Source organism: Typopeltis vanoorti, chromosome 1 (genome assembly GCF_054136105.1).
Source record: "Typopeltis vanoorti isolate ZY-2024b chromosome 1, IOZ_Tvanoo_1.0, whole genome shotgun sequence".
Taxonomy (NCBI): Eukaryota; Metazoa; Arthropoda; class Arachnida; order Uropygi; family Thelyphonidae; genus Typopeltis; species Typopeltis vanoorti.
This window is the reverse complement of record NC_143549.1, coordinates 44,557,051-44,569,062: the sequence shown is the minus strand read 5'-3', so window position 1 is coordinate 44,569,062 and position 12,012 is coordinate 44,557,051. Positions and strand designations below refer to the sequence as shown.

The following is a 12,012-nucleotide window of genomic DNA, read 5'->3' as shown; positions in this document are numbered from 1 at the left end:
TTAAACCAAAATAAAAAATGATGGTACAACATGGCAAAATTTCATGCTGGCTGGGGCATCGCCCAGTTAAACAAGTTTTTTCGCCAGGGAACCAGGGCGAACAGCGAAAAGTCAGTTACTGGAACAAATCTGAAAAAACACTCCAACACAACATCACCAGAGTTAAAGATCAGTACTATCAACATAAGAAGCCTGAATGGTAAAGAAATGGAGCTAGCTGAGGAATTAGATAAGTACCAGATCGACATAATAGGGGTGACTGAAACAAAAAAGGCAAAAACTGGCAAGATCTTTCTGAGCAATAAATACAAAATGTTATATTCAGGCAATGACAATCAAGGAAAAGAAGGAGAAGCCATAGTATTCAACACAAAATCCGAGGCTAATCTTCTTGAATGGCAGCCAGTCTCAAGTAGAGGATGTGGGCAAATATCAGAATTAGGAACTGGACAATGAGACTTATTTGTGCCTATGGTCCCACAGAAGGTTCTACTAAGGTAGAAGTAGAGGAATTTTTTGATGCTTTAGAAAAAGCAACTGACACAATGAAAAAGGAAGAGTTGGTTGTTGTTGGGGATCTAAATAGCAGAGTAGGAAATGATTGTCAGACATACATAAATATTTTGGGAGAATTTGGAGAAAAGAGGAAAGCTAATAATAATGGCAAATATCTGTTGGATTTCTGCTCAAGACATGGACTGGTTATTACTAACACCATGTTCCAACATAAAAATGTGCACAAATTCACATGGAGAGGCTAGGAATAAGAAAAGTCTCATTGACTATGTAATTGTTGACAGTGATATTTTCTCCCTGGTGCAGGACACCAGAGCATACAGAGGATTTGAAATTGGAAGTGATCACTATTTAGTCTTGAGGAGGAAAGAATTGAATTTCATATCGAAAAGAATAACATGTAAGAAAGTTTTAAAGCAAATAAAAGTTGAGCAGCTCTCAGATGTGAACTGTAGACTAAAATACACAAATATAATTGAAGAAAAAATGAAAGATTTTGAGAACAGGAATCAAACCTTGGAGATTCAGTGGCAAACCTTGAAGAAAGCTCTGATTGATTGATTCTGCTAGCAAGGCATGTGGTGAAGTTGTCTGCAAGAATAGAAAAATTAGAACTCCATGGTGGATACAGGAAGTTAAAGAGGCAGCATATCAAAAGTTCCTGGCAAATGAGTCAACTTGTGCTCTTAGAGAATACAGAGACAAATGCAAGAATGCTAAACACTGTGTAAAACTAGCTAAACAAAAGTCATGGGAGGACTTTGACTAGAATATAGAAAATAAATATCAAGGAGGTGGCAAAATATTCTGGAGGTTGTTGAAGAAGCTTAGGAATGGAGGAAAGAGTGCTGTAAAAGGAGTTAGAGGTGATAAAGGTGACATGAAAACGGGAGAAAAAGATATCCTTGAAGTATGGAGTAATTACTTTGAAAATTTGCTAAATGAAACAAGCAGTGATGACAGCACAGTGATAAAAAAACACTGACCAGGCATGCAGTCAGGAATACATATCCATACTTGAAGTAGAAAAAGCCATCTAAGGCTTGAAATGTGGAAAGGCAGCAGGAGTAGATGATATTCGACCAGAAATGCTGAAGAATGGTGGAATAAGAGTCTTACAGTAGCTGCACTGCATTGTTCAGAAAGCTTGGACATAGGGACGAATTCCCAATGATTGGAGTAGAGCTCTCATAGTATCCATATATAAAAAGTGAAATAAAACTGAATGTGAGAATTACAGAGGTATTTCCCTACTGAGTGTTCCTGGCAAGATCTATGCAAGTATACTTGAGAAACGGTTGAGAAGAATTGTAGAAGAAAAGCTTGGTGAAGAACAAGCTGTATTGAGGCCAAACAGAGGCGCTGTCAGGATCAGATATTCACTTTACAACAAATAGTCGAGAAAGCATGGGAATATAACAAAGATCTGTATTTAAGTTTTGTCGATTTGGAAAAGGAATATGACAAGGTGCCAAGAGAGAAGCTATTCAATACGCTACATTATATGGCGTCAATGGGGCATTATATCAAGCAATACTTAGTCTTTATTTGAGTTGTAAGTCAGCAGTTAGAATTGAAGTGAAGTACAGGTAGATGGTTTAATGTTAAATCTGGTGTGAGGCAAGGATGTACATTATTAATATGAATAACCCTCTGTTATTCATTATCTCTATTGATCACATTATGAAGGAAAGTGGTATTAAACATAATATCAAAATTGGAGATGTTAATGTCAGCTCTTTGCTTTATGCGGATGATGTTATACTTCTAAATAAATTCGCTACAAGTCTGCAAGATTCTCTGACTAAATTGAATAGCTGTTGTAATAGATATGGTATGAAGGACAGCAATAAAAAGACAAAGACAATGAAAATAGGTTAAAATTGTTGAAAATGTTAACTGTGTTGTGAACAGGGAACCTGTTGAACAAGTAAAACATTTCAGCTACTTTTGCATGATTTTTTTAGTGAAGATGGTAAATTAAATATAGAAATAGACAACAGAATCAGCAAAGCTGGTATGGTGGGAAGTCAATTGAATAAATTCATATGGAATATGAGAGAAATTAGTCGGAACACTAAATTAGCTGTATACAAGACAATGTTCAAACCAGTTTTAACTTATGGATCTGAGAGCTGGGTTAGAAGTAAAACACTTCACCAAAGACTAGAGACCGCAGATATGAGAGTCCTGAGAAAGATTATAGGGGTGAACAGATGGCATCAATGGCAATATCATATTAAAAACGAGGATATTAGGAAAGAACTTGCCATTGTCAGCATCCAGGAATGTGTTAGCAGAGCTAATCTCAGGTGGTATGGTCACTTAAACAGAATGGGCAAAGAAAGATTATCAAAACAAGTGTTCTCTACCAGGTTGGTAGCAAAACGACCCAGAGGAAGACCAAGATATAGGTGGATTGATACGGTACAAAGTGCCTTAGACGATAGAAATATAAGACCTGATAATGTTGGAGTCTTGACTAGTAATAGACTGATTTGGAGAAAAATTGTAAATAGGAAATTAGTGATGATGTAATTTTTTTCATGTAGTACTATCATATCCTGTACACCCCTTGAGGGTACATCGCAGGAATTTGATGATGACAAATATCTATTTTTCACTTTGCACAAACACTGAGAGACTTACTCAAATATAGGATTTGGATGACAAATAAAACAATTCATGCATTCCAGCAATTTTTAAATATTTAGTATAATTAAAATGAAAGGACAGTTTTTACCTGCCACAACTTGTTGATGATGAACTCTCGGAACGCTGCCTTCCATTAGCTGGAACAGCAACTGGACTAGTTGACATATTACTGGTTACTGGTCGCCAACCTAAGCTGGATTCATTTACATTGTAGGCACTGTTATCACTGCAGCTATTGGTCAGAGTGGGTGGAGTTATGCTCCCGCTAGATTGTACATCATCCAGTTTCATCCCCCAGTCTGCAGAATGCCATCCATTTGGAGAAGATGTGTGACTTCCAGGAACATTACTAGAATACAGTAAAAAAATGTAAATATCCTGTATAAATATCCCTTGAGGTTGCATCAAGAATTTGATGAGTAAAAAATTTAATTGAGGAAGGAAAAAAAAACAATCTCAAGTTTGAGGCTACTCATTTTGCCAAGATAAATGACAAATAGAACTTAATTTTCCAATTTTTTAATCCATCTGTTCTTTACAATTTAAGGCATTTTCAAGATCTATTTCATACAAATTCCAACCTCTCCATTCTGCTGATTTTTTTGAGAGTAACTCATTCATGTGAAGTATTCTAAAGGAAAGTGATAGGTGATTTCCAAGGATGATGTGCCACCATATTGTCCCAGTCAAGGGATACCTAAAGTGGCATAAAAAAAAAGTTTCAGAGCAATATTTCCAATTTACTTTTGTTCTATTTCTAGTACTGATATCTACCAGAAATGTTTACACAGATCAACTTATTTCCTTACACACACATGCACACCAAATTGAATATTACATTGTAAATTAGTTTAATGTTAAGTGAAAAATTGACTAACTAAAGATCATTAGACATACTGAAAGGTTTAGATGTCGATGATTGTTCATGGCAATGCTTCATGGTATAAAGAAAAAAAAAAAAAGGAATAAAATGTATTCTTATTAAGTTGTTAATATTTTGCTGGATTCAAACCATATCCACCAAGCACAAAGATTTTTTTTTTGTTATGAAACAGTATTTAATCTAGTTGTTGCAGAAACATAAAATCTTATTGGAAAGAAACTAAAATCTCGCACAATAAGTAAAAATAATTAACTTTATCGAGCTCGGTTTTACAGGGGTTTCAAACACGTGTATACATAATGTAAAATGTGAAGTTAAAATAATATTTAAAATAATACCTGTTGAAAGTCATATGAAAAACTAAAGAGGTAATTAAGCAAGATTAGGAAGATAAATCAGCAAAAATAAAAGTTAGTAAGGTTTGTGAACAAAAATAGGCACCTGCATTAGAGACGTTCAAAGGGAGAAAGTTGAAGTGACATCATCACACCACGGAAAACTTCAGTATTAAGGATTAGTAAGATATTTAAAGGGACTGAGAGGGAACAGAAGGCTTTTTTTTACTTTCCTTCTTGGAGGATCCAGTTCTGACTGTGAGGAGACAACGCTGCACCTGTGGGGTTCCTGCTTCACAGAAGGAGGAGCAAAAAATTATTACCGAGAACGTGATGGAGACATTGGCAGGTTCTTTCTAGCAACCCAATGGAAGATCATAGCAGCTGCGTCAATGGAATATCTCCCCGATATCATCTGGCTGTTTCCAGGATGAGATCTACCACATGGATGCAAGTTCTTCCCATTACAGACCAAGTGACCAACCAGCAAGGGTAGAAACAGTTGTCGGCATAGGAAGTCCAAGGAAAGGATATAGTCTGCAACTCTAGCTAAGGGCACCACAGTTACCTATGGAGGGCCTAAACAACTATTGCACCCTGAAGTAAAGGATCAGAAGCAAGAAAATCCAGATTGAAATTTTATTCATATAACTGGACTAAAAATGTAAAGGTTACTGTGAGTAGGCACGCTTTGTCAATGTTCTTTTTCTTAATTGTAGATACATAGAATTAGTATTAGCATAAGTGATAATTGTGCTTATAGAAAGGAGCTCATGTGAATTTGAGTTTAGTGTTATAGATATGCAAAGGTAATACAGTTATGATCATGTACAAAGAATGGAAGGAACTGAATTAGATTAGAGATAAGGGAACAACTGCTCTTATATTGTAAAAAAAATTTGAGCAATGTGCCAAAGTTACGTGGAAGCTATGTGTTTAACAAATATATGGATGTTAAGCTGTTTCAGTATAGTTACGATTAAGAGAAGTAATTTCCTCCCCATGAATGTAATATTTGTAACATCTTACTAGTTAGCAATAAACTTGTCATATTTGTTTAATAACCTTGCCTGATCTTTTGCAATTCACTGACTCAAAATAATTGCAAACCTGTGTGCAAACTGATATAGAATCGCCACAACTAATTGATGGGTAGATGTAATTTAACTAAGATTTGCCTATGTTCCTTTTCCCGATATTCTCAGTCTATATTAATTCAATTAGGCTGGTACAGTCGATAATCAAACAAATTTGCCTAGTTGAGAAGAACGAGAATTTTAATTTTTGCAAACTGCTAACCGCTAATTGGACAACATAACTTTAAGGTCTACTTTGCATGCAGCAGGAACTAGGGACAGAGTTAAGAAGGGACAAAGGATAATCAAATGTAAGGTAGAGTTAGTTTAAGTAAAGTGATAAAAAGTTATATAAGAAGCAAATATTAATGTAACAAGGCTGCATTCTAGGATCTATTTATGAGTGATTATAATAGAGTAATTGACCCAATAGACATTAACAATGGTGCAGTCAACAAAAAAGATAAAGATAAAAAGCAAACGAGAGAGAGAGAGCGAGAGAGATTATAACAAAACTTCTGCCCTATCACAGAGCCTTTTCTTCAAGTCAGATAAAAGGCAGTGAATTCAAAGAACATTATAATACTAATTAATGACAGAAATCACTCAGCTGAAAATTCTACAAATAATTTTTACTTGTTTCATAGCCCTTTTCAATATGCTACAGGAAGATAATCACAAAAAATAGAATTAAAATGAAAGCACATGATATTATATACACTATCAACTGCAGGAGAATAACTATCTGGATTAATAGATATCAATGAATTAAATTAAAATGATAAATTTAAACAATTAGATTTTTTTATGAAATATGAATAGTGAATATTAGTGAATTAAATAACTTCACACAATTCAGAAAGCATAAAGCAATCATTTTTGTAAATGTTGGGATCACGAATACATGCCTCCCAGCTTTATTTGTACAGTCTTTCCAGAAGAAAATAGCCTCCAGAATTTTCTAGCTATGAAATATAGCTGAAAATTAACAAACAAATAATTTTTATGTGACTTTCATCATTAATTAGTGTTATAATCTCGTCTCAAATTCCTGATATGTATTCTCAGGGAACGTACAAGATATTATGATAGTACTACAAGAAGAACTTACATCATTACTAACTTCCTATCAATAATTTTCCTCCAAATCAATCCATTATCTGTCAACACTACAATATTATCAGATCTTATGTTTCTGTCTTCTAAGGCACTTTTTACTGTATCAATTCCACCTATATCTTGGTCTTCCTCTGGCTCTTTTTCTTGCCAACCTGGCAAACACTTGCTTTGCTAATTTTTCCTCTCCAATTCAACAACTTTTCACATTAACGATATTTTTTTCTTGACCACAGAAGCTATATGAATTGACTATTTGGGAAATGTTATTTAATGTATCTAAGAAAAAACTACAGGTATCCCTCGATGTTACTGCGTATATCAAAATCTCGTTAATCAAATCTAATAATCAATGGTAAAAATTACAATTCATCCATGATCGATTATTGTATTAATAATTCGTTTCATATGGTACTCTTTGGAAAGATAAAAAATGAATGCAAAGTAAATGTTTAATAAATACTTGTACCTACATTATTTACTGCAATTTTTTTTATCAAAAGAAGTTATCAAGAGTCGTTTGAACAGTATAACAAGCAAAATGACTCTTCAGACCTTGGAAAGCAAGCAATAAAACAAAGAAAAAACACTGCAAATATAATATATGATGATACAAATTAAATGGATATTGAATCCAACATTATTTCACAGCCGAATATAGAAACTAAAAGTGCCAAACATATAGAATAAAAGTTTCGGCAGATGCAAGCATAAGCAAACTCATGGACAACTCGTAGTAAAGATGGAGTAAGCTCCACATCACTTTCCTTAGTATTTTCCATAATGTGAAGCACATCTCCTAAAGGAGATGTATGATAAATAAGCTTTTGGATCTCTTTCAGTAATACATGATGGTTTATTTATTTTCAGTTACAATCTAGAAATTATTGAACAAAAAAAAAACATACTATACTGATATCGGTGGTCGCAGTATCTCTCAGATACAATTTACTGTCAAATATCACAAACCTTTACATAACATGTGTTAAACCAAACTGACAGCAAAAAAACAGTGTGGAATATCACTCGTAACATATGAATGCACAGCTACTCATGACCTCCAAGCTATACACTGAATTGTGTAAGAATATTTATATTAAACATTTTGCATGTATCTGTCAAATCAGCTGCAAGCTCCGCAGGGTTAAAGGCACGTTAATCAAAACTCTTACCACCTATATCAAGGGATTGCCATAATTAATTTCACCGTGTTAATCATATCCTGCGTTAAGCAAGGGATACCTGTATTTTAATACCAACTAGTTTCACCAACTAAAGCTGTTGGCATATTCAGGATACAGGTCTGATGATAGGAACTAAAGCTAACAAAACATGTTACAGACTAGACATTAACAGAATTCTAATTATAAATTACAAAACAACACTAAATGTGTGCAATACACGTGTGGCGCATACATGATTTTACTTGTTGTTTAGGAACGTTTTATAGTTGGTACTAAAGTTCATTTCTTGTGTGTTTCGAGATCTAATTAGGGTCTTCCAGATCTCAGACAAAATGAAACCTTGGTTCCTATTAAGATTTTCTACAGAACGGGCGACTGTTGTGGCTTCTTTAAAAATACGAGCGCAGTAATCCTCTTCTATGTAAGGAGTACAGCTTTTATCCCACTCAATGACATGGTTGGTTGTGGAGAAATGGGAAGATAAGCCCAATATATCTTGTATGTTGTTTTTGACATATCCGATGTATTCTCTCTGTCTTATCTCAAGGCTTCTTGAAGTTTGGCCGATGTAACTTAAACCGCACGAGCATGGTATATTATAAACTCCAGCATATTTAAAGAAAGGATGGAAGTCTTTTGGAGATCTTAAGAGTTGTCGAATTGTATCTTTAGGTTTAAAGGTCACTCTTATTCTATATGGTTTGAGGAGTTTAGCAACCTTGTTAGAGGCTGTCCCCACGTATGGAATGAGGAAGATTAGGGGTGTGAATAGATCGCATCAATGGCAATATCATATTAAAAGTGAGGATATTAGGAAAGAACTTCACATTATTTGCATCCATTGCAAACAATGTGAAGAGTTGATCAAGTATCTGAGAAAAAACTATTTTAATACCAACTAGTTTCACCAACTAAAGCTGTTGGCATCTTCAGGGTACAGGTCTGATGATAAGAACTAAAGCTAACAAAACATGTTACAGACTAGACATCAACAGAATTCTAATTATAAATTACAAAACAACACTAAATATGTGCAATACACGTGTGTGGCGCATACATGATTTCACAAATACAGGACGTTATTTATACTTCAGCTCCTCCCACCACATTTCTCAAAAACTCAGCATTGTACATATGCTAAAGAAGAGAGCTGGTAATATATTGAGTGTCTTCTTGTTGTGTTTGTGGTGGATCAGAGAACAGAATCTTGTTAACAAGTCTCTGGGTTTAGCCATTCAAGATGAGGTTGTTGGATATCAGTGTCAGTTCGTCTTGGAGATCTTTTTGGTCTGTTGTAATCCAGACAGCTCTCTTCTTTAGCATATGTACAATGCTGAGTTTTTGAGAAATGTGGTGGGAGGAGCTGAAGTGTGAAGCGAGGTGAAATGGACTTGGGGAGAACAAGGTAAAAGACAAGTGGAATCTGCAGACTATAAAAGACCGCTCACAGGCTATAAATGAATAGACAAGATAAGAAAACAATTATCCATAATTAACAACATATGACATCATAAACTATACAAAGAACTGAAAAACCACAGAAAGAATGAATGAGGACAGATGGACAAATATTGCTTGGAAATATAAACCAAAGGGACACCGATCAAGATGAAAACCCAGGAGGAGATGGAAGACTTTTTAAACCCTTGAAAATGTTACAGGCAAACATTTGCTTAATGTGGGAAGCCAAGAAGAAGAGTAGCTATGGCAAGGTCATCAGCATAGATAAAATTTCTAGTTCCTGGAAAGATGGGAAGATCATTGAATGATATAATCACGTAATCACAAGAAAGATATTTATTTAACCAAATATTTCGGTCTGGAAATAGCAGACCATCGTCGGTGGTATTACAAGAACAGTTTAAAAAATATACAAGCTAGAATACTAACAATAGATCATTGAAATTAGAACATGCCGTGTGATGTTATATCACTAAGTATGAAACGAAATATTTTGAAGTAGAAACATGATTGAATTTGCTATTAAAAAAAAAAAAAAAAAAAAAAAAAAAAAAAAAATTAATGAGTAATCTTGATTAGGCTTTCCCAGATTTTTGATATAGATATGCAGTCATTACGATTCAGGTTGGGATGATGGAGCAAGGCCTCCACGCTTTCCTTGAACAAACGTTCGAACCTATAACGCGATCTATGTAAGAGGCGCGTTTTGGACCAAAGGATGCTGTGGTCAGTTTCAATCCCGTGTTGAGCCAAACCAGACTTTTCAGGTTTATTGTGAAGAATGGATGATTGATGTTCTTGGATTCTTTTTTCAAGAGAACGTCCAGTCTGTCCAAAGTAAGAGAGATCACAGTTGCAAGGAATTTGATAAACTCCAGGAAGAGATAAAGTTGAGCGTTTGTCTTTAGGAGAAGGAAAATGAGAAGACAATTTGTTAATAGGAGAATACATAGCTGTTAAATCATATTTCTTCAAAATTCTTGCGATAGGTTCTGAAATACCGGAGATATAAGGAATAGGTACTCGACGTATTGAATCTTTGTTGTTTTGTGGAGGATTATAAGATGTAAGAAGACGTTGAATACTTTTTTCAGAAAAGCCATTGAGTTTCATGTGTTGCTGGATAGTAGAAAGTTCTTTCTGTAGATAATCAAAAGTAGAACAATTAGTTTTGGCTCTTTTGATGAGACATTTTATAATTCCTGTTTTATGACATGGATGATGGGCTGATTCTTTCAGAATATAACGACCTGTGAATGTTGGTTTCCTGTATACTGTAGTTGTAAGAATATTTGAAGATGATCGGATGAGGAGAACGTCTAAAAAAGATAACTGGTTGTTTTCTTCTAATTCCATAGTAAACTTTATGCGATGATGTAAGGAATTAATACTGTTTAAAAAGGAAGATAAAGTGTTTTTACTGTGAGGCCAAATAGCAAATATGTCATCTATATATCTTACCCAAAAAGATGGTAGAGGGAAACTAGATGTGAAGAGGACTTTTTCTAAATGTTCTAAATAAAAGTTGGCTAAAGCTGGAGAAAGAGGACTTCCCATGGCTGTTCCTTCTACTTGGCTATAAAATTTGTTTTGACATATGAAATAACCAGAATGTATAACGAAATCGAATAGTTTTATAATATCTTGAGGAAAGATGTCAGCAAGTAGTTTTAAAGTTTCCTTAAGAGGTACATTGGTGTATAAAGATTCTATATCAAAACTAACCATAAGATCTGTAGGTTGTAATGAGACATCTTTTAATTTTTCTAAGAAATCTGAGGAGTTTTTTAAAAAAGAACTCGAGTTGCCAATGTAAGATTTCAGTAATTTAGCTAGATATTTGGCTATACGGTAAGTAGGAGAATCAATGCAATCTACTATTGGACGAAGAGGATAGTCAATCTTATGGATTTTTGGAAGGCCATAGAATCTAGGAGGTCTTGCAAAATGAGTTTTAAGTCTTTCAATTGTGTCTTTATCCAAACTGATGACTTCATCAAGGAGAGAATTTAATTTCTTTAGTTGTCTGTTGGTTGGATTATAATCAATTTCTTGATATGTGGAGCGATCTCGAAGCAAAAGAGAAAGTTTTCTTCTGTAATTTACTGAGTCCATAACTACTGTTGCTTTTCCCTTGTCAGCTTTAGTGATAATGAGGTGATTATTTTTTCTCAAGGACTGTAAAGATTTCATTTCAGAAGGAGATATGTTAGAAGGAGGAAGTTTAGCCTTAAGTAGAGAAGAAGCGACTTCTAGGCGAAGAGCATTAGCTTTATCGCTGGTTAGATGATTAAGATTCCTTTCAATGTTAACTAGGAAATCTAGATATGGTATTTTATTTGGAACAATAGAAAAATCATGTCCTTTTGAAAGGATGAGGGTTTCGCTTTTAGTCAAAGGACGTCCGGATATATTTACAATCCAATTATCTGGAGTTATGAATGGCTTGGATTGTTTAGACGAAAGAGCCTCATATTTACGGTTAAGATGTTGACTTAGTTTATTATAAGCACGTTGAGTAGAACGTTTAGCTACATTTAGAACTATGTGAGAAAGATGTGGATCCAAATTTGTGGATATATAGGTGCGTAAATCAGAAGTCTGATGACTGTGAATAGCAAGATCACGTTTAGCAGCTTTAAGTTGATTACGGATTAGAGATAAACTTGTGTTCCGGTAAATATTATGAGCTCCAGGAGCTCATAATATTTATCATAATATTTGTTCTAATTTCAACGATCTATTGTTAGTATTCTAGCTTGTATATTTTTTAAACTGTTCTTGTA

General features: G+C 34.4%; 1 protein-coding gene across 1 annotated transcript in view; it reads right to left on the bottom strand.

Annotated features, from left to right (window-relative positions):
- EDTP (Egg-derived tyrosine phosphatase) overlaps positions 1–12,012 on the bottom strand; it is a 451,026-nt gene that overhangs the window by 97,089 nt on the left and 341,925 nt on the right. The window contains exon 18 of the mRNA XM_090399919.1: positions 3,260–3,520. Within this exon, the coding sequence (XP_090256045.1) occupies positions 3,260–3,520 (261 nt within the window). The remainder of the gene's footprint in view (positions 1–3,259; positions 3,521–12,012) is intronic.